This window comes from Myiozetetes cayanensis, unplaced genomic scaffold (assembly GCF_022539395.1).
Source record: "Myiozetetes cayanensis isolate MyiCay16 unplaced genomic scaffold, myiCay2020 scf4, whole genome shotgun sequence".
NCBI classification, from domain to species: Eukaryota; Metazoa; Chordata; class Aves; order Passeriformes; family Tyrannidae; genus Myiozetetes; species Myiozetetes cayanensis.
This window is the reverse complement of record NW_026087631.1, coordinates 38955423-38978941: the sequence shown is the minus strand read 5'-3', so window position 1 is coordinate 38978941 and position 23519 is coordinate 38955423. Positions and strand designations below refer to the sequence as shown.

Sequence of the window (23519 nt, the reverse complement as noted above, 5' to 3'; positions counted from 1 at the left end):
AGTGTATATTTCCATGTCTTGATTTCTGCTAAATTCTCATTTTTACTGAACAAATTATGCATTATTTATTTTTGTTATTAAAAACTCCTCCTAAGTGTTCATAGGACTGTCTAATGAATGAAAGATAATCTACCAATGCTATTATCAAGTTAATAAATTTATCTGTCTAGTTTTATTGGCACTAAGCATTATTTTAAAAGAGACACAAGTACAGCTAACTATAATAACACCTGATAACACTCAATCCTCATCTTCACAGACCTTATAAATACAGAGTAAACATGTTCTGCACTGTCTCTCAAATAAGTCTACCTCCTGTGTTCTCACCAAAAATTACTCCCTCTTATGTATAAATGCACTTTACAAAACTGAATAACTGGCTATCTACTTACTAGATCAGATTCAGATTTCAATTATATCTCATAAGATGAGAAAAAATGGCTTCAGATGAGTTAATGTAAGTCACTGAAGACAATTTACACTGGAGTTATACCAATGCAACCAATTGGCATATAATGCCAATGCACTGAAGAGATACCAATACATCTAATCAAACACGTTTTCAGGTAGAATGAGTTTTGATGCCTTTCATGCTTCTCCCTTTTTTATTCTACATTATATGGAGAATTGTTAGTATTGATTTACTTCACATAAATCAATGCAGAAAATGTTTCTATAGCAAGATATTTCACCAGAGAATGCAAAACAATGTCTAGGATTCTAATAAATACCGTTATGTCTGAAATGAGTTATCTCAGTAGTGACTTGGGCTCAGATTTATTGTACAGTTCATCAACTTCTCAGCATGCTGGATAATGAATGTTTCATTTACATTGCTAATTGCCAAGCCATGGTTCCTTCAACCTTTAACCCTTACGCTTTATCACATTATCACCATATGTCAATATAATTGCATTCAACATTCCAAACAACTAACTTTTTCACGAGGTTAAGAGGTCCTCTTCTTTAAAGCTTTACCAGTGGGATATCTTTAAGACTGCTAGGAAAACCAGTAGTATACAGATAGTGGGAAACAGGCAATTTTTTCTTCAGGGAAACAGCTTCTAACTTCTGACCCAAAATAAGCTCTTTTCTGTTAAAATCATCATTTGCCCACTGTAACTAAATAATTTTTATTTCTGTGCAGAGCTTTAACTTTACCGTTTGTAATTTTGAAACACTATTAACTAAGACCTAATATGAGATCTTTTCTGTATCTGCATGTGATTTTTGATCTGTGGAATTATGCCATTATTTCTACATCCTGATCTTCATTCTGTTTTTCCTGAAAAATTAAAATATTTTACTGCAGATAAAATAAGATGCTGTCTTAGGCTATGTCTCTGATATAAAAGCGTTGCTACTCATCTGCTTACAATTACACTTGCCCTCAGTGGAAACTGGACTGTACCTTACCTCTAGAATACATTAACTCACTCTGCACCCAAAAATCCATCCCTTTCAGTTGACTTTTACCCATAATGCTTCTTCCATCTCTGAAATCTGCATTGTCAATAGCAAAGTTTAGGACAAATCATATACAGAATCTGTTCTGGAAAAGGATTGTACTACTGAGAATAACTGAGTCAGTTTTACTGCTTGCATATGGTCAAACTTAAGAGAGAAATGTACTTCTGGCTGGTAACAGTACATCAGCAGCAGCTCTGGCCTTTCTCCATTTCTTTGGAACAAGAAACTTTGGCAAGGTGCCTTCTTTCCTAAATTATGAAATTTAGGAAAATATAAATTTATTTCTCATTATCTGACTCAGAAATCTAGATGCACACTCACACACAGAATTAAGCACCAAATTTCATTAGAATAAAGAAAATGGGTAATAAAGATAAAACAGAGTGAGTCTATTTAATTTTCTATATACCAAGACTTGCACATTAAATGGCAGGTAGACAGCTCATATGTCTCAGATATATGTGGTGCATATATACATAATATACATACAGGCATAAATGTACGGTACACTTTCACATGGCAGAAACTTTGCCTGACTCTATGCAGAAAGAGCTACAAAAGAATAACCACACTTCAAAATTTTAAAGTATAAAGGAGTTGCAGGCATGAAATACCCAGGATATCTTATGAGGTTCATATATCAGTTCCTTGAAACTTTCAAGTTTTAGCACATGCTGCTGTTAGCATGACCCTCTTCCCAAGCTGTAGACAATTCCTTTTCAAATCACCTGCAGTATCTACCCAGTAAACATCCATTTATCAGTGCTCAACCAGTCATCTTCCTGGATGTCAGAGAAAAGGACTGATCTGCTCCCTGCTAGCTTGGACAAGATATAACCTTCTGATTTACCTATACATAAAACATGAGAAAAGGCTGGAATCAGAACCATAAAACCCCTTTGAATAAGATTAGGACCAGAAATGTATATAGTTTTTTTGTTAAAAGTGTTTCAATCCATTAGATTTATAAAAAACATTTTAAAAAATCAAATTCCATGTTACCACTGAGAAATGAATATTCCTTTAAGCACACCAACTGAGACACAAAATAAGTATTTCACTTAGAAGAATTCCTAAATATGAGGAACTTTTAGCAGTATATGCCAAACCATGTGCTCCTAAGGGATTTAAGTATATTGTGGTTATTCATTTCCAGATGCTTCTGCAGAACAAAGCTTTGTTTTTATGTTAACAGGTAACATTATTATCACATTTTGTGAAGAACAGTGACATCAAGCACGGATACATCACTGGTGGTGAAGAAGGACGTTCAAAAATATGCCTGCTTTTTGAGTCTGTCATATGGATCAAAAATAGAGCCATCAATCTTGCTTTAAATGTGTTCAGAATATGAGTTCATGATTACTGACTGTACAGTACACAAAGGATCACTCCTCACTTAATTTACTTTAATCTCCCAACCACTTTGAGTTGACAGTAGACACTGTAAATTAACAGTTTTCTAAAGTAGCCCAAGTATAAAAACCAGAGAGTCAGAAATAGTCACTAGTGGCAATAGGAACTGACTTCGGCTGTTACTTGTAGAAATTGAAATGCATAAATAGGAATTAGTAAAATGACTACTTTCATGGTTCTGTCCACCTGGGTATCTTGAAAATCCTACTTTGACTTTTACTGTACGCTGCCAATGCCCAAAGTCCACAGTTAAGTGAGGCTGACGTTGGACTTCTGAGTAGATATTGGTTTATACTACAAAAAACAACTCCATTACCTTGTAGGATCTGTGTAAGTGTAACTGATTGGAACACTATAAACAAAAAAGCTAATGATATACATGAAGAAAGAATTCACACTAGATGATAAAACAACCAATATTTTCTATTTATTCATCTACAAGTATTTACAGAATAATTTGTAGAGAAGAACAAGAAGACGTAGCACACTAGAGGAGTATAAAATACCCAATAACACGGAGAGAGACAAAACAGGCCCTATTCAAAAGACTAAAACAAGGGGAAGTCAAACATAACTGCAATTACTTATATACAAGCTAAATATGAAACCTGTGGATCACACTGGCAGCCTGTGGCAACCATGCTGAGACAAACATTTTGAAGGATCCAATGAAAGATGTTCGTATTTATTTGAACTAAATACCTGTAGGTGTTGTAAACTGAATACTTCCTCTTGAAGACTTAGAAGAAATGTTGCCTAAAGGAAATTATATCATGACTGTTCAATGCCGGACTATCGCACTTTCTTCTAAATCCAAATCATGAACAGTTCTGAATTATCACAGAATCACAGAATGGCGTGGACCTTAAAGATCATCTAGCTTCAACCCCCCTGCCATGGGCAGGGACACCTTCCACAAGACCAGGTTGCTCAGAGCTCCATCCAGCCTGGCCTTGAACAGTTCTAGGGATGGAACATCTGCAGCTTCTCTAGGCAACCAGTTCCAGTACCTCACCAGTCTCACAGCCAGGAATTTCTCCCTAATATCTAATCTAAACCTGCTCTCTTTCGGCTTGAAACCGTTCCCCCTTGTCCTGTCACTACATCCCCTTGTAAACGGTTTCCGTCCATCTTTCTTGTAGGCTTCCTTCAGATACTGGAAAGCCTCAATTAGGTCATTCTTAAGCCTTCTCTTTTCCAGGCCAAACAACCCCAAATCTCTCCGCCTTTCCTCACAGAGGAGAGGTGCTCTATCCCTCACAGTATCTTCATGGCTTTCCCCCAGACTTGCTCCAACAGGTTAATGTTCTTCCTGCGCCGGTGACCCCAAAGCACAGTATTCCAGACGGGGTCTCACCTGAGATAGTGAGTAGAGGGAGAGTGGACTAGAGGGGGCAAACTCCCTCCCCAACCTGCTGGCCATGCTGGTTTTGATGCAGCCCAGGACACAACTGGCTTTCTGGGCTATGAGCATATATTGCCAGCTCATGTCACGCCAGCTCTCGTCCACCAGCCCCCCCAAGACCTTCTCGTCTAGAATCGGAATGTGCATAAAGTACCCAGATAGAAAGGAAAGTATATGCATTACAAAAGTTTACTGTATAACCATAATGCAGAAGGCAGGATACAAACCTCTGCTTTTTAAAAGCACTTCCTTTTGTAGCCATTTCCTTTTGCAATTACAATATCAACTGCATAATGGCAGCAATTTCTGTTATTCAGAACAACGCATTTGCTTATGCCATGGAGTTTCTTTTGATCAGATATGCCTGCTTCTCATTGTAAACAGATATTTTAGGGTATTTTTTAATGTAGCAATGCAGACCCACCTGTAAGAAAGACTCAGTCTCTGAGCTGGAAGCACTGACTAAAGAGTGCTCACTTGGGTTGCTGATATATGCAGGGTGTGGGGATGACCAAGTTCTAAAGAGACCTTGAAGGACAGTTAGGGCAGCAAAGTCCCTAAAGGAAGAAGGCAACCCACAGAGACAAAGAAAGCAACAGTAAGAGTAAGCCCCAAGAACTCGTGGGAGATAGGAGATTTTCAAAATATTTATGCTGCGGATTTTCATAGTTGTGAGTCTTGAGAAAAATCCATACCATTTATTTTAGATTGCTTTCCGTGCCTCATCCAAATCCTAGCAGTGGCCCAGAAGATGAACACATTTATTCAATTGGTGGTCTTCTTGTGGAGGAAAAGCTACAGCACCCCAAACCACAGCAAGAAAAGCAATGTCTTCACCAACTGCCCTTCATGGAGAAAGCATAGCCCTGGGGCGGCAGGCAGCATGCCAGGCTGGAGCAAGGAAGGTATAATTTACACACTGCCGTGCAAGCTTCAACAAATCAGTCTCATGACAAGAAAAGTGCAGCATTTCAGTCTCCACAAACTCCCAGGAGAGTAGCAAATACATACATACTCAGCTAAATGCCACAACTGTAGAGGCTGAACCTGTATAAGTTCAGCTAGGTTTAAGAAAAAAATAGAGTGAGGGGAGAATATTAATATTTTCGTTGCCCTTTTTTTTCTGTTCACTCACTGTGTGTTTACCATAAATTAGACGTGCTGAGAGTGTGATGCTGAGCAACCCATATGGCAAATACTCAACTGAGAGATGTGAAAGGAAAATCATTTTTTTATTTCTGAATTATCTCTAGCTTCTTTATTTAGAAAGTCTTGTTTAACCGCAAATGCCAAGAAGCAACTCAGCTAAGATTATTTATATAGAGAAGATGAGATGATGAACTTTTTAGACCAAAACAATACCGTTTCAGTAGAATATGATTCAGTATGTAACTAAATACAACCAAAAGAAATCACACTTAAATCAGTGCTCAGTTAAGACTTTTGGTTTTAAAACACAGTTACAGGAGTTCTTGGTTGCACAGTTGCTCATTCTCAAATCTTTCTTCTGATGAAACAATCCACAGCTAGTGTAAGTCCATGGTGTTCTACCAACCAAGGAGTTGACCTAATAGTTCCCATTTGAGGTACAAAATTGGTCTATTCCAATCTTTTTCCTTTCTAGCCTGTGACAAACACCTGTCTGGCATCTATGAAATCTAAAAAAAAAAAAAAAAAAAAATGGGTGTGGAATTCAGGCACAGTTTACTAACTATATGTCTCTGGCAACCTTTCAGTGGGGAAAATAAAGAAGACTGGACTGAAGACCATTCCCTGTGGACCTTGTTTACTCTTACCTTTCTTCTTCTGTAAGCCTACATCTTTTTCTCCCTCCTCCAGAAAGGAGGGAGAGAAATCATGTTTTATAAGAACTCTTTGAAAAGGTGACTACAAAAAAGACAACAGCAGCAGCAAGAGAGGAATGATGCAATGCAGTCTGTTACAATATATCTGGCAGTGACATTGATCCTTCTGCAGAAAGTGCCAAAACCAGTAGATACCAACTGATACATTTTGTTGGCAAAGGTAGAATTCAGGGAAAAAGAGATTTTCTTTAACAGATTTTGTTGTTCATGCTAAGGAAGAAGAAAAAGCACCTGGTATTTAAGACAGATAATTCTGCCAGGTTCTCTCTTTCATTTTAACACCAAGTCTGTAATCCTGTTTGACCTGAGCCACAGAACCAAGCAATCTGTATTCAGGTTTATTAATTCTTTCTTACAGAACAGATGATAACATCCTCCCAAGTGTGTGAGGGTTGTATATATGCCTCAATTCCCCATCACTGCAATACAAAAACTATGATGTTTCTTGTTTGGGGAAAATAAAATAAGCAGATGCCACAGTTTTCCTCTGGCATAAACTTAGTGGCCTCAATAACTTTTCTCTTACCAGCAAAAGTGGTTTGTTCTGTTCTGTTCAGAAAGAATGGGGACTGTAAGAATCCTGGAAGACCAACACCCAACAGGCATAAGAAATTCTGATGCACTGAGAGCTACATGATCATAGCTGAAGAAAGTACCCTGTTCTGCCTTTTTTCTTTTTTAAACCTAAGCAGTAATGAAAACTCTGTGGATTTGTATAAAATCACAAGAATTATGGTAGCATGAGGAAAGAAAACCTATCCATAGCTAAGTTTTCAGTCAAAGGATGATTTTGTTATTAACCACAGATCACAAATATGGAGAAAGTTATGAAACTCAAAATATTGAGATTTATTCTTCAGATAAAGTAATTAAAAAAAATCCACAGATTTCAAAACACAAAATGCTCTAACACTTCATACTCTTTTATTGTAATTAATAAATTCAATCTGTACTTAGCAACTTTGGTTAAAGACGTAATCATGTCAGAAATGCAGCAGTTTCAGGACTAAATTAATATATAAAGTCTCTTATGGAAAAAATAATATAAGTCTTTATTTCCAAAGCAATGCAGAAATACCTTGAAGGTGTTTTCATTTCATACTTTATTTATCAAGTCTGTATGGAAAAAGAAAAATTGGTGAAAAAGTAAGATGTTGAAGTACTTGCAATATATATAGGAGTTTTGAATGGTGGTCTTTCTAGGGTCAAAGAGCCTGAAGGTTAGACTTAACCTGTATTCATTTAAATACAAAAATAAAATTTACACAAGCAATTTAGCTATGGAGTTTCAGAAGAAATTATATTTCTTGCTAAATAACATTCATGCAGCAGTTCTATGGTGAAGACTACATTTTGTTTCAACTACACTTCATTTACAGAAGCTGTGAATAACTCTGAATACAGAAGTGGTGATCTTTCTGAAAAAATTTTATCTCTCTCCTAGAAAGAGAGAAAGGAAAATTGCATTCTTTGGTAGAATTACTGCTGGTTTTATTAGCTACTCTGAATTTAAGAACTCAAATAAGGGCTGAGGGCTTTCAACTTGAATATTTTTGTATTTTTTTAATCCCTGTGTTATAAATAAAATATAATAAAATGTATATCAAATTAAATAAACCCTGATATTTTCAGTTAGACAAAACACTTGACTTTAAGTGAGCCTGAGAGTCTAGCCAGTCACAAAGAGTCAGAAGAAGGATCTTCCCTGTCATCTAACTAGAGAACAAACATGCTGAAAAATCTTACAGTGCGTTTGTTCTGCTTAATTCTAAATTCCAAAATCTTTCTACATCTGAAAATACCCAACAGCTTCAGGAATAGGTTTCTGATATGTAGTAGAAGTTATAAAATTCAGTGGTGCATGATAAAAACACAGGTTATTGTAATGTTTACAAGCGTTAAGCTTTCACTTACAATTCCAGTTCAGAAGGTGTCTCAGGGACATGCTTTGCCAAACAGATGGAACAAAACTAATATTTCGAGACACAGTAGATGTATTTTGTTGGTTTTCTGCATCAAAATATCACTATTCTAAATAAATATTGCATGACTTTTAAATCTCTAAATTAAAAACACAAAAGGAGTCACCAGGGAGAGCATTTGCTTAGAAATACCCTGTATCTCTCTTACCTTCCTGGGAACAGAACTGCTGACCTCTGTAGTAATGCAACACTACCAGCTCACAGCCCAAAAATAAGGCCTTTTACTTATAGTTAGAATTACATTCTAATATTGGACCAACAGTTCAATATTCTAAACAGTTTTTTCCCACACAATAGCAAAGAAAAACTAAATAGCAGAAAATAAAATTTCTGTAATATTCATATTGTCATCCCTAACGGTTCTTACATTCTCATGCATTATAGCAAGATCTTAAAATATTAAAAGTTCACATTAGACTTTACATTGAATTTTTTTTAAAGTGTATTATATTTCACAGAAACAACTCTTTATGCTGAATGTTTCTGAAAACAGCACCTCCCGCTGTCAATGTCTATGCCCCATAAGCAGCTAAGCTGAGTGCCACTGCCAAGAACCAGAAGAGTATACAAATGATAAATTAGTCAGCTTTGTAGAAGTCAGAAATGCAGTCCAATAATGATACTGTAGATTATAGCATTTTATTTAGTTGATAGTGCATATTTTACAGTATTTCACCATCTTAATTCATTTAAACACATTTCATAAGTGATAAAAAAACCCCACAGTTTATCTTTCTGAACAACGTACTTGTAAAAACAAGCACATTTAAACTGTAATGTTAGTAGATTAATGTTTATGCTTATTCCTTTAATAATTCTCAGAGTTATTTTACTTTGTTTATTAACTTTTGAACCAAGATTGAGCAAAACCATTAAAGGCAAAATCATCAACAATAGCATGAGTCCATTTTAGACCAGATGTCACACAGATTAGAACTGATGACATTTATCCAATTTCTTCAGATACAAAAATAACTGCAATCCTAAATACATACCATTGCAGACCTGATACCATTGTATACCTTGTGCATTTTTAAAGTAATACTACAAGTACAAAAATCTCTGATTCTTCTGGCTTACCATGAGTTATGACAGCAGTATAGTGTAAAATAATCCAATATACCTTGCAAAAATGACAGCTGAATAAATCAGCACAGGTTGAGTTGGACAGGTTGATAAGTATAATGGTCTTGGCCAGTTTTACAACTTTACATTTTTCATATCGCAAAGGACCATAGTGAACACTTTGCCATAGAAAGTGATCAGCTTTGTCAAGGACAATTTGCCCTTGGTGAACTGATGCTGGCTTTTCCCAATCATGTGCTTCATCTGACTTGCAATAGTTCCCAGGAGGCTTTGTTCTATAATTTTTCCAGATAATGAAGCAAGACTCATATACTATAATTTCCTGGATCCTCCTTTAAGCCCTTCTTGTAGATGGGGATGGTATTAGCCTTCTTCCAGTCTCCCCATCTCCACGACTTCCTGAAGATTACAGAGAGCAGTCTCACACTAACCTTATCAAGCTCTCCCAGCACCCTTGCATGGATATTGTCAGCATCTACTGATTTTCAGGGGCCAAGCTCCTGTAATAGCTCACACACCAACTTTTCTCTCACTGACACTGGGTCTGTGTTTGCATCAACCTGGACTTTTGTTCCCAGGCCCAAAAGTGCTGGTGATGACAGAGATGAAGGAAGTGTTGAGAATCTCTGCCTTTTCAGCATTGTTGGTGACTAATTCAGCTCTCCAACTGTTTAACAGCAGGCCAATATTTTCCTTCTGTTTCTGTTTATTGTTTACATACCCAAAGAACCCTTTCTTGTCCTTCCTGACATCCTTTCCTAATTTCCCTTCAAGCTGAGCCTTTGCTTTTCTAACTGCATCTCTGCATGCCCTGGCAACACCCTTATAGTTCTCAACAGATATTCATTCCCTTTTCCATCTCTGGTATGCTTCTCTTTGGTTTTGAACAGACTCAGAAGGTCACATTTAAGCAAAAAGGGTCTCGCTCCACCTGCTTCCCTTCCCCTTCCCTTTAAAAAGGATAAACTGGTTTTCTGCTTCCAGGAGAGTGGTCTTGAAAAACTCCCAGCTCTTGCTTGGTCCTCTATTCTCCATGGAAGCTTCCCTCACAGCTGAGCTCTGAGCAAGCTGAAGTTTGCTCTCCAAAATCTAAAAACTTTACCTTAGTACTAACCTTCAGCGTGCACAGTCAGACCCCAAACTTCACAATATAGGCATCACTGCAGCCAAAGCCATCACTAACTGAGATATTACAAAGCAGGTTTCCTTGGTTTGTGAGTAGCAAGTCCAGCAGTGCCTGATTCCTGGTTGGCACATCTAGCGTTTGTATGACAAACTTCATGGATGATGTAAGCTGCTGTATTGTTCTACTAACAAATCTATAGGTAGTTGAAGTCACCAGGATCTGTTATCTAAAATTTGCTTAAGTGACCCAGATATTGCTTCTTTGCCCTTATCCTCTTGGTTTAGAGGTTGGTAGCAGATGCCTAATCTAAGATCCCTCTTGGATCTGACCCCTCTAATCTTGACCCAGAAGCATTTAATAGGGTTTCCTATATGATATGGTTGATATGGTTGCTGTAATTGACTTCTATACATTAAATGTTCTCCTTAACAAAGTGCAACTCTGCCCCCTCTACTTCCCTGCCTGCCTTTACGAAACAGTCTATAGCCATCCATCGTAATCCTCCAGTCATATGAGCTGCCTATCATGTTTCAGTTATTCCTATAATACCGTAACCTTCTGATGGGGTCTAGAGCTCCAGTTCCTAGTATTTGTTCCTGAGGCTGTGTACCTTGGTATACGTATTCTTGAGGTGGCTGATCTCATTCTAATCTTGGGAGATGGCTGAAGAACAGCTGTTGCTGCTCTAGTTGGCCTGGCTTATTCCCCAATTGGTTGCAAAGGCAACCACTTAAAACAACCACTTAAAAGTGGTTCTCCCCACCAGATTCCTTTCATATCTTCAGAGACAACTAACTTTAACAGAGAATTCAGCTGGTCTGTCTAATCACTCCACACTTTGGATTGTACTCATTACAGCTGGGGTACTTGGCTCATCTGAGGCATCAACTGAACAGCTATTGTCCTCCAGAAGACAGCAGTCCGATGTTTAAACATGAGTAAGATATTTACATTAATGCACGTTTGGCTGCACTATTCAGTCATATGAGGTGATGATTTTACCCAATACTTCTAAAAAGGCAAATGAAAGTATGTTCAAGCTTTGTGTATTATATGTTAAGTTTTCCTAAGGCATATCTCACACACTGACATTTTAAGACCTTAATTAAGGTTGATTTATTTACAAATGGTATGTTTTCAACTCTCAGAAATGATGTATTTAATGTTTTATTTTTAAACACAATTAAAAAATAATATATAAATATATACATACTGCAAATGTAATACAGATAACAAATTCATTTAAGCCCATTTATGCACATTAGTGACACACCATGTGGCAGAAAGACTAGGACTACAAGAAGACCCCTTGGCGATTTATTTTATATTAAATCCCTAATGGCCTCTTCTCATCTTTGCAAAAATATGCACAAAAGTCCAGACTATGCAGCCATTGAAATGAATGGTTATTTATTTGCTAAACGAGAACCCTATGTTTAATGTTCCTTAGACATAAGGTAGCCTGCAAAACTCGCATTCCTACAGCTCCATACATCATTTATTTTACATACCCTAACTTCTCACAACAGGCATCAGAAAAATACTTCCAAACCACATTGCTCTTTTAAGTTGCTGAGAATTTCGTTTCCCATTCCATTACTGGAAGATTAAATGTTAACATGTTTACTTGGGGGTTGCTTCTTGTTTTGTTTTTAGCATTAAAAACAAATTCATGGACCAATCTGATGCTATTTAAAACACATTTACATTTATACTGCAAGAAAGTTCCCAGCACATAATATATACACACAATCGTTACAGACAGACAACAAAAGTTCAAACTGTCAAAGAACCATGTTGTAACTTCGCTTCTTTGGGTGCAACAGTCTACGTAGCACTTGTTTGACATGCTTCAGCTACAACAGAGGTTCTTTATTTGCTTTACAGAAGTATTAAAAGCATCACTTTTCACAATACAGAAATGCAATTGTCCCAATTAGTAGCATAGTGGCACGCCTTACTAATACTACAAAATAGCCTGAAAATTAAACCATCTCTCTGAGACTATTTTTTCATAAGAAGCAGATCCACCATGCACCCAAACATTTCTGAATTTCCTAAGTTACTTTTGCTGGAACAGCCATTGTGGGTTTCTCTGAGGTACAAAGCCACAAAGAAAACATTGTTACAAGACAGAACTTTCCACTGTTACCATCCTCAACACATTTGGACTACTGGAGGCTACCTAAGGACAGTCAAGTTTACTGTGACAGCATGAATTTTCAGGTCACTTTCTTAAGGAAAAAATGCTGGTGGTAGCAGCCTCCATTGAGGCTCTGACACATTATCTAAACCATTTGCTTGGCACGCCTGTAGAGGTGCCACAGAGATTACACAGTCTCTACAACCTGGAAACTGTCTTTATGAAGTGGGTAGATGCCATGGCCAGAAACATGAACAAGAACCTCAACAGATCAGTCAGCCTTCAGAACACACATTTTCCCTTGTCTGTATCAGTCAGTAGCAAACGATCACAGATCTTATTTTCAACTGACTGACCTGCTTCTTCATGGACTAACTTGATTTTCTATATTACTAAGTTACTGAAAGTTCTGTGAATAGTTAGAACAAATTTTCATGAATCAAAAGATAAAAGACTTAGTGCAACAAACACATTATTAATCTATGATATCATGAGCCATTTCAACTAAACTGAACACTCATGAAATCAGGATTGTTCTCCCAGTGCACTACACTTAAGAAAGCAGAGAACAGAGTTCAGTTAACAAAGGAAGTATTCCTTTCTTAGGAAAAAGAAATTACTTTCACAGAAAGTCATATTGAGAAGATATTTATCATTTCTAAGAGAATTCCAGCAGAGGAGAAGCAAAATACAGTCACAGGGTACAGCATAATGTAACAGAAATTAACTGTAACACATGCACTGAATTTTGCTACAATATCCTACAAGTAATCATTATGACTTGGGGAAACTTTCTGAAAAAAGCAACAAAAATAAACGTTATTTAGGCAGTGTCACTTTTCTTTTGTGATTCTCTTGAAAAAAAGTGGCTATGCATATGAAATCCAAGTAGTATATGCTCTCTGACAGCCAGTCACTGCAGAGACAGGTCTGATTTCAACTTACAGCTTTTATGCCACATAAATCCAGGAAGGCCATATCCAAAGGTCTCAAGAATGCAAAGCTGCATTCAGAAACCTAAAGACATCCACACAAAATGACTTCACTACAGAAAGCACTCTAATGGAAGACACCTTTGCATATTTGTTGATTATTTTAAAAAAACTGACCTTGTGATACTTCTGAAAAAGCAAACACATTAAATATTCAACACCTGTTGCCAAACCTCTTCTTTACATTCCCTTAATATTTAATTAGGTAATGCCTGTGGAGCAATTTCGAGGTTGAATAACAAATTACCATTATTATTGCTGAGAAAATCCTGAAGTCATTAAAGTTTGTGTATTCTGAGCTCATAACAGAATTCTAAACTGAATAGACAGACAGGTCTGGATAGGGTTGTTACTAATTCCCTTATATGTATTGTGCTTCTGATACGGGGTGAAATAACTACCCATGATCCCTGGCTCTAATAAGAGCAAGTAAAAATGGTCTTTTGCTAGTCAAGCACTATAAAGTGAGTTCAGAATATGTTTAACAAAGAGCAGTAAGTACAGCAAGTACGAAACTGATCTCCATTACAATTTTGAAATTAAGAGTCCCTTTGGTACAAAGTATACCTTTGCAAACATTGCAACTAGAAAAAAAAAAAGCAGTTACATCCCTGAAAACATAGCCCTTTCTGATGCAAAGTATTCACAGTAGAACAACAGATAGCAAATAGCTGTCTGTAACTTCCTGAAAAAAATACTAGTAATAAAAGTACTAGTAATAAAAGTACTTAACAGACTGAAACTAAAAACCATCCTAACATCAGTAAAACACTGATCAGTTTGTTCTTACATGCCACTGATTATCCTTTTTCCTCCACAATGGCCACTAAATATGTCCTAAGAAAAGCAATTATGAAACATGTACTACTTGACCACCAGATCTTGACACTCCTTGACCAAGGTATGTCATCATGGTCAATGTTACATTATCACTGAAAAAAAAAAATTTAAATTTGCCTGTTTTGAGGACTATGAAAACATAATGTTGCTGAATTCAAATTGTGAGTTTCAGGAAAAAAAAAAAAAAGATGAGTTCTGAGTTACAACTAATTTGAGCATATAGAGTAGCAGTGTAAGGTCAGCCATACTTAACTGGTGCTTAGATCTGTGGAGCCAAGGTCTGCATTCTACATAGTCTATGAAACGTGATTAAAAGAAAAAGAAATAAAAAGAAAATGTAATGCTAAAGCCAGCTCCTAATTACTGGCTCTGTCCATCATTCATCGAAAGTGACAGGAAAAGAGAAACACTTAAAACAAAAGAAGAGTAAGATTTTATTAGGAATTTTTTTAAATCCCATTTTCTCTTTCGTTTTTGTTTTTTTTTCTTAACATACTCTTTCCTCATCCCTTTTCCTCCCAACATTGCCATAATTTTCAAGATCAAATGGTTCATAAAGCAGTGTATGTTTGGTGGTAAAGATTGCTTAACAAACTGAGAAACTAATCAAGAAACTAATCGATTCTGTTTCGTTTCTTGAAGCTTTGCTACCCAACTTGCTTTGTGTATTTTAGTATGCAAGGAGAAACCTATGGATAATTATTAGCTGGATTGCACAACAAACTTTTCAACCACAGAAGCACCTTATTTTTCGTAGAACAAGTTACAAGAGACATGTTGTAAGAAATCTCATAGGACATACAAGAGAATCACAGAATATTCTGAGTTGGAAGGGACCCACAAGGATCTAGTCCAATTCTTAAATTAATGTCCTATACAAGCATCAAACCCACAACCTTGGCACTATTAGCACCATGCTCAAACCAGCTGAGCTAATCTCAGGAGTAAGAACTATCCAAGAGATATTTTCCTTTTTTTAGTACCATTTGAGGTAAAAAAAGCTTTGATTAAAATTAACTGCAAAATTACAAGACGACAACTTCTTCTGCATTTCAAATACTTTATGTAGGTACGTCACATATGGGTGACCTTTGGATAAATGAAGAGACTGAAAATTACAAATATACACTATATAAAAGTGATTTTGTTATTGAGATTTTCTTCAGTCTTAGTTTTCTTATTAATCAGTGTATTAGTATGCAAACTTCCATCAGAAATAATAATGTCATGTTACAATTGTTCAGTGATCTAAGCATTAATGTTTTTATATAAATGCCAGTAACATTAGTATGTATTTCAGATAGATAGCTACTGACATCCATAACACAAATTGTCTTGAGATAATGATACAAAACTTATTACACAAGAATTTTCCCTAAGAAATTACACAATGTTTGGGACTGTTCAAGAAAGACCAAAGCAGCTGCTTTCAGGCTGTCTCAGGTATACTCATAAAAACAAATCTATAGTTTTGATTCAGAAGATCAGAATTTTACAAACTTCTCCCCCATTGAGATACTTCTCTTTCTGGTAACAGACATTAAATTTAGGCAATGTGGCAATGGACTTCATTACACTTCACTATACAGTTTTAAGATAGGCTTTTAGAAGGCATAAAGGCATATCCCTCCCTCTCAAAAACCCTAGAGTGTTAGAATGGCTTTATAAATTATATACCATACTGTAAGTGAAAGGCAGGACAAAGTCCTAGTTAGTAACTACCTACTGAAGTATGACAGAAAGCTCACAACTGCAATTCACCCAAAGGCTGCAATTTTCTTATGCCATTGTTTGAACATACCATGGTACAGTCTAATGGGAGGGAACAATCAGATGCATAATAACATAAGTCAGACAACAAACAGCTACTGCTTCTACCAAAGTTAATTAAATCACTGAAAATTCTGCTCATATATAATATTGAGAAAAAAAACATGTTCAAAATCTTTGTTAAAGAACTGCATCCGTATGCAATAGGGCTGTTTACTACTATGTTAAGTTTCCTCTTACCTCCAGTGTCATGTGCACAGTGCTAATTGCTACTTTGATTTCTCCATCTGAAATCTCCTTGAGATCCTTCAGCATAACTTCCTCAATACTCACATCTGTTTCAGAAAAGACGGGAATTTCAATATATACAAATATCTACAGCTGACAGATGCATCAACACAAATTAAAAAATTTAAAAACACAAATTAAAAACACAGCTTAGACCTGAATGCTGAGGCTTCTGTATTTCAGGACAATCCTATGAGAAAATTGGAACCAATATTAACATTTCCATGCTAATGTTTGTAGAGGGATTTTTTTAAGAAAGGAGGAGATTTAAGGGAGAGGACACATTAACAACAAAGATGAAGAATTTAGTCTTCTGCAACGAAGCTTATATTTTTCAAGTGAGCTTTACTCCAGTTGATGATGAATGTATAGACAACCAGTCCTATGGTCTAATATGAAATTACTAACATAAAATACTTCAGGAAGAGCAATATATTGAAAAGTACCTTAGTGGAATATTACAGTGTTTACAAAATACTCAGAAGCAAAGCATTTAAGACATTCTCTAAGCACAAAGTCATTCAACCTTTCTAACCTTTTTCATAAAGAGATAACACCAGTGGGTTTTTCTTATGTATATCAAATCATTAATGAACTGAGTAGATGTTAATGCACCATACAGACATTATCATCACAAACATTTGTGTAAAACTGGAATCATTTGACATTGCAACTAGACATATTGATATGTTTAAGCACAATGTACTGAAAATCCAAGTGATTAAGTTTCCCTAATTGAAGATGTCTGCCTAAAATGCTGTAAAAATTATCACATGTTATATAGAGGAACACAGTCATATCACACGACAAAAAAGAGACACGATAGCGAAATGTCTATGTAAAGAATGCTGCAAGCCACGTACCCCAGTGTAGGGTGGCATTTAAAATGTCCACTGACTTTTTAAGGTTAACAGCATAATATCCAAAACGTGTTTGCCTGACTGATCTTTAAAAGGGAAAAAAATACAAACTTAAGCCTAAGAAATGACTCCTTTCATTACTGTTCCTGTACAGAGTCCAGCTACTGCATTCAGTCTAGTGACAAGATGAACATTTACTTATCCATCATTTAAAAAATAGTTGTACATAACTTGTAGACTTTCTGATGGGTTGCAACCTACTGGTTCTGAAATAACAAATAAATTCAGGCCACTGAATCATTCTTTCTGCATGAAACTGAGAACTTTGTTTTGTTGAAATGTTCTAATACTGCCTCAAATAATAGGTAGAAGAGGTAAAATATTCAGCAGAGTTTACAACCTTCAAAGGACTTCAGAAACTCAGCAGCACCTTAATAATACAAATGTCATATGAATAAATGCAGCGCTAAATATGTACCTTGCAACATACAGAAAACAGCAGCTGTGAGATAAAAAAAGGGCATGACAGTGCCCACCTTATACCTAGTTTGCATTTGATATCAGGGAAAATTTCATGGGCCAAGTGCATGACAAATGTTACTGAAGCATCTTCCTAGGCAACTGGCAGAACTAAGAACAGAACTCCATAAAAGCCACTTTCACTGTGTCTCTCCAATCTAGACTGCATTCAGTTAATTTCTGAACTACGATTATTTGCCTGGAAGAACTTCAGGGAACTATATGAAGATTTATTGCCCTGAACTAACCTAGCTTGCAACTGCACTGAAAGAAAGGGCAAAGGAAGCAGCACCTCAGATTCTGCTGATACCTACCAGCATGGGCAGCCATCTGAGGCTGATGGTGTGAATTTCTACGACTGGTTTCTGCAGATGGGTGAATAGAAAATGGTAAAAAAAGACCATGTGTCTGCGTGGACCCTGTGCATACTGACATATCTAACAAAGAAATATCTCATTAATTTAATACTCGCTCTTTGGTAACAACTTGATAGCAAATGCCAGTAAAAAGATTTAAGAGTTCTTGTAACAATTGTCTTCAGGTTTTTAGAGCATCCCCTCAAAAGCCTGCTACAAAATTTGGGGTTCAAACATTCCCACTTTTGATCACTGAGTATTTCTATTTGATGCTCCTAGTAGAAGAAAAAAAAAAGAACTGCAATTTTCCCACTGCTTCCTTAATCTTAGTCTGGTGTCAAATTCACTTCATCTGTACACAGCCCTTGGTAAAACTTCAGACAAATTCCACTTCCACACCATGTAGGTAGTTTCAGCACAATTTCTGCATGTGGGTTGACACATTAATTAATGCTAACTTTATCTGTAAAAGCAACACAAGATTATTAATGAGTTTAGTAGTTCCTCAACAGAAATCACAACTTCATGATTCAGAATGTAAGCAACTTAATTTAAAATTAAATATAATATATTTAACTGTCACTGAAGATAGCATGCTGGAACTGTTTTCACCATACACACTAAGACAATATTCTGATACAGTTATATAAATATATTTGTAACAGTTCTGAAAAACAGAAGCAAGTTGCATTACCTTGTGCATTAAACTGAGTCTCCTGTAGTACAGAGATAATTTCCTCTCGTGGGGGAAGATCTGGAAACTTTTCCTCTAGGATTGACAGCACTTTCTCCTGCTGCTCTGTGATGCTGTCAGCTTCCAAAGACATGCACTTAAAGAGAATGCTTCCTGAAACATTGAAAGACAAAAATCAAATCCTCCTGTAAGTATCAGAGATATGACAGAATCAAGAATGTTTACTGTATTGCTACCCAAGCCCCTTCCTTACTGGAGGTTGTTTTCTCTGTTCAGTGAATTAGATATTGAATTCACACAGAAACACCCTCCTAACATGAAACTTCTAAAATCTGAACTGGGTGCCTTATGCATACCTCCATACCTGGAGCGTATGGTAGAGCTAACTGGCTGGTCCCAGTGCTGCCATGGTGTGCAGCATGCTCCTGTACACCTACAGTTCTGCAGTACAGCCAGCAGCAAGTGGTGGGACTCCAGGGTTTATTCCTCTCTCTAAACATTAGATCAAGTGCTGGTATACTGTGAAACAGTAAATCCACATTGCCAATCTTTCTTCTACAGACATGTCAATCAACTGCTACAACGGAAAAAAGGGAAGAAATACTTTACTGTGAGGGTGGTGCGATACTGGAACAGGTTGCCCAGAGAAGTGGTAGGTACCACATCCCTGGAAGTTTTCAAGACCAAACTGGATGGGACTCTGAGCAACCTCATCTAGTAGAAGGTGTCCCTGCCTATGGCAGAGGAATGGAACTAGGTGATCGTCAAGGTCCCTTCCAAACCAAACCATTCTATGATTTTAATTTCATGAACATAGCAAAGAAACACCCATTCAGTCAATCAAAATGATGCACTCAAAGTTTAAGAGAACCATGATCCAATAAGTAACTTCAACTCTTACAATACAGAGGTGAGAGTAATGTCTTTTCAGACAACTATGTACTGCATTTATTCCATCCCAAATGTGGAACAGTCCTGATTGTTCAAGGAGTAAAGTCACCCTTTCATTCCCTGGAGACTGGGATCTCATTTGTTAATATACCCAAAGATAGTGTTCACTTCCAATTACTCACGGTAAATTAAGGATAATAAAATCTTACACTTCAGCACTGAAATTATTTATTACTCTACTTGCACTGGGATTTCAAGTAAGTGTATGATTTCATTGCATTGTGTTGGGTCAATGAGCAAATCAGTACAATAATATAAGATAGTTACTGTAAACCAAAGTGTTTAGTCTTTAGCACAGAGAGAAGAGAGTAAAAGAAAGCCCTGGACAGAGCCATCCTCAGTCTCACTATATGGACTAGGATGCATTTAGTATGCATCAATTTTTCTCCTATACTGTTATCACATAAAATCCCAAAAAGCATTTCGTCAAAATTCACAAAACATTTGCAACACAATGCCATGCTAAGTAAACACCTCCTTATTAGACACATCCTGTGTGAATTAAACAAAAGCTGTTTCCTGTCAGATATTAGTTTTTGGAAATTCAAATACACAAAGTTCCATTCTGTATTTCTGTTACAGATATTTTAACTGCCAATAATCTTTTAATTTGCAGCAGCTATTTCTTCATGTCAGTCCTACAATCACTTTAAGAAAATGTTCCTGTTCTTTTTGATAGTATTAAATCTTTTAAATAAACACAGACTGCATGAAAATCATGTATACTGACCGACATTGACATTTACAGATTTAGGTACATAAAATATACAGCAATACACAGCAAGCAGATTTCAGATTTCTACAGGTAAATAACTGATATATAAAGGACCCAGAATATCTATATCCATTAGCAAAGCCTATTTTTTGGTGCCTTTAATAGGAAGAAGGTTTCTCAATCATCAGCCTCCAGGATAATTCATCTAAAAATACCCCTTTGTTGTTCACCCTCTTACCAGGTAACAATGTCTGTGCTATATATATACACTTGAGACATATTGCTGTCCATACCTGGGGAAGGGTGGTGACCAGAATGACTTAGACACTACATAGCACACTCCCAGTCAGCACAGAGCTGCACCTGGATAAACGGCAGCTCAGTGACCAGGCTGCATGAATTATTTTAGCAAAAGCAATCTTCTGCTTTTTCAGCACCCCTTTTATCTTCCTCCAGGAGCAGAACGGAAAATTGCTCATGCACTCACAAAGGAAATGGAGACTCCAGCAGAAAGTGCCGGATCTACAATGCATGCTCAAATTCATCACAGAATTACCTACTGGAGGCAGACTGCAGCATATCCCATACAGCCCTCCAGCAGCACTAGGATGAGTTAGGCAATCTATCCATCTGCATAGATTCTCTGATACGCAGAGTGTAAAAACTTCTACCACAGTTGTGTGTGCTCCAGGGAACGGAGTATTTGGGTAAGACCAAGAAGATAAAAATCTTAATACAAACATACAGGCAAATGCAGCATTAACAAGAAATGTGAGTTGTATATCCAAACAAGCTCAACATTTTGGAAGTCAACATGACTTCACTCATCATAGGCAGAGGGCTGAGAAAGTTTTTTAAAAGACTTTTTCTCACTTGTCACAGCAATACTGTAGTGTTTGCAACTCCTAACTTCTCTACTAGGATGAAGTCAAGAAAAGGATCCTTCTTAAATTACTAGGGTGTCTGCAAGCCCTAAGATGAACATTTACTCATCCTTTAATACTACGACCATTCTTTAATACTGTGCTCATCACCAGGAAAGAAAGGCGTCGTCTTCTCTCCCAGGCAGCCTCAGCATTCCTGTGAGGGTTTGTAGTAGGTACTTCAGAAAACCAGTTCACTTGAGGTACTTTTGACCAAAGGTCAGTAGTCCATTTAGTGATGTGCTGTCTTATAAGTAACTGCTGTAAAAGCAATACACGGTCTCAGAAATCTCCTGCAGATTTTACTGAGTGCTTGTGCAACTCCCCCAGGGTTTCTGAAAGCGTAATGGAGGCTGCTGTTTGCTGACAAACACAGAAAAAATATATAATAGGCAATACAAGATTCAATATTATTTCTTGTGTACATCACATCACTCTACATATGTTTTTTTCCAAAGAAGAGGTCACTAGAAAATAGGTTAAGGTTCTTAAAAAAATGTGCTTTTTATTCTTTTTCGCAAAGCGGTTTGGAAGTGAAGCACTAGTTTTGCCAAAAGCAATTGCTGTGCATTAATATTAAACATGATCTAATGAAAGCAGAAGTCGTTTTGGGAAAACATTAAGAACAGCACAAGCATCTCCTGAATTATAAGTTTATGGCTGAGAGAAATAGTACAATGAAAATATAGGCATTTCTCCTGTCAAGGAAAAATAAAGGACAGGGAAAAGGGGAAAACCAACAGTCCCTCATGGAAAGTAAACTTCAACACTGCTCTCCCTCATAGCCCCCACAAACCCAAACTGTAAACAGATCTAAGCAAGCAATCTTCATTGTAATTAACAGGAAAAGCCATGAAGCTGGAATAAAATGTAATTTGGGGGAAGAGAGTAGGAGCACTGTCTCCAAGAAAACTGCTTCCACACATTAAAAAAAAAAAAGGTATTTGTCCAAGTAAGTGCAGTGCTTGATGCAGTTAAAAATGATCCTTTCTTTCTGGCATATATACTGAGGATGCGTCAATTCGGAAAGATGTGAATCATCTGATCAATGTACAAAACGGAAAAAAAAATATTGGCATAATTCCTAGAGTCCTTAAAAGCACATTTCTTAACATTTCTCTGGGTGGCTAGAATAACAAACTAATCTTCCCTAAAAAAAAGTCAGACTGTCCCAACAGGGCATGAAAAGACCTCAACTATGCAGCTCATAACTAGTAAAAGCAGATACACAGATTGCCGATGTTCTTGGTGTAAATGTCTGTATTTACATGCTGCAGTTTGCACCTTGTGGCATCCTTCAAGGCCTTATACAAATAAACATAAGGAGGTATTTTTGAGAGTGCACTGACCCAAGCTACCTGACAGTGAGTGCTTGGAATCACATCCTTGCCAGCTGGCTGCAGCAGAGAATGTAATGATTCAGCAGTTTAATGGATCTGAGTTTGGCAACAGTCCCCTTTTAAACATCTCTGGGGAAATAAAATAATACAGGCCCAAGACTCTGGTAGGTTCCACAATTGTTTGCTTCTGGCACAAATCCAAGAACAGCACAAGCTCTATGGTTGTACAACACTGACTCTCTAAGCAGACTCTATTCAAAGTCCAAAAGTAGAATTAACTTATATCCTGTCTAATGGGGAGACAAAGATACCAGAAAAGCACTCGTCTGAAAAAAAAAAAAAAAAAAAATCCTTAAATATTAAAATGCCTGAATCAATAATGTTCGGTTCCACATGCAAAGTCTTTTCTCTGGACCTTTTTTTTTTTTTTTTAAACACAGACAAGCAGATGAACCTTGTTCAAAGTTGAAATGTGGCAGGTTATAAACATCTGCCCTTGTTATTAAAATTTAAAAATTGCCAAGAGACTTTAAGAAAAAAGAAGTTTTGAAAAGAGGCAATAAATGAAGCTGTTGTGGTCCCTACACAATAATTATTAAAATTTTAGATACCTCTATCGTCTTACTCCCTGGAAAGCCAAAAAATGAAAGAGGGCTTCCCAGCTCAGAGACTATGATGTTAGCATCTCTCAGCGGTTTTACAAAAATAAAATCCTAATCCTTAACACTCTGACTTCTACTTTGGCCTTCTCCTCTGCACTTTGCCCAAAATTTAGACA

The 23519-nt window shown here is 36.7% G+C and overlaps 1 protein-coding gene across 4 annotated transcripts in view; it reads right to left on the bottom strand.

The window, feature by feature from the left end:
* PRUNE2 (prune homolog 2 with BCH domain) overlaps positions 1-23519 on the bottom strand; it is a 137112-nt gene that overhangs the window by 80348 nt on the left and 33245 nt on the right. For all 4 annotated transcript variants that reach the window (XM_050329682.1, XM_050329681.1, XM_050329679.1 and 1 more), the window contains exons 5-6: positions 18813-18965; positions 16336-16430 (exon numbers count right to left, since the gene is read on the bottom strand). In XM_050329682.1, the coding sequence (XP_050185639.1) occupies positions 16336-16430; positions 18813-18965 (248 nt within the window). The remainder of the gene's footprint in view (positions 1-16335; positions 16431-18812; positions 18966-23519) is intronic.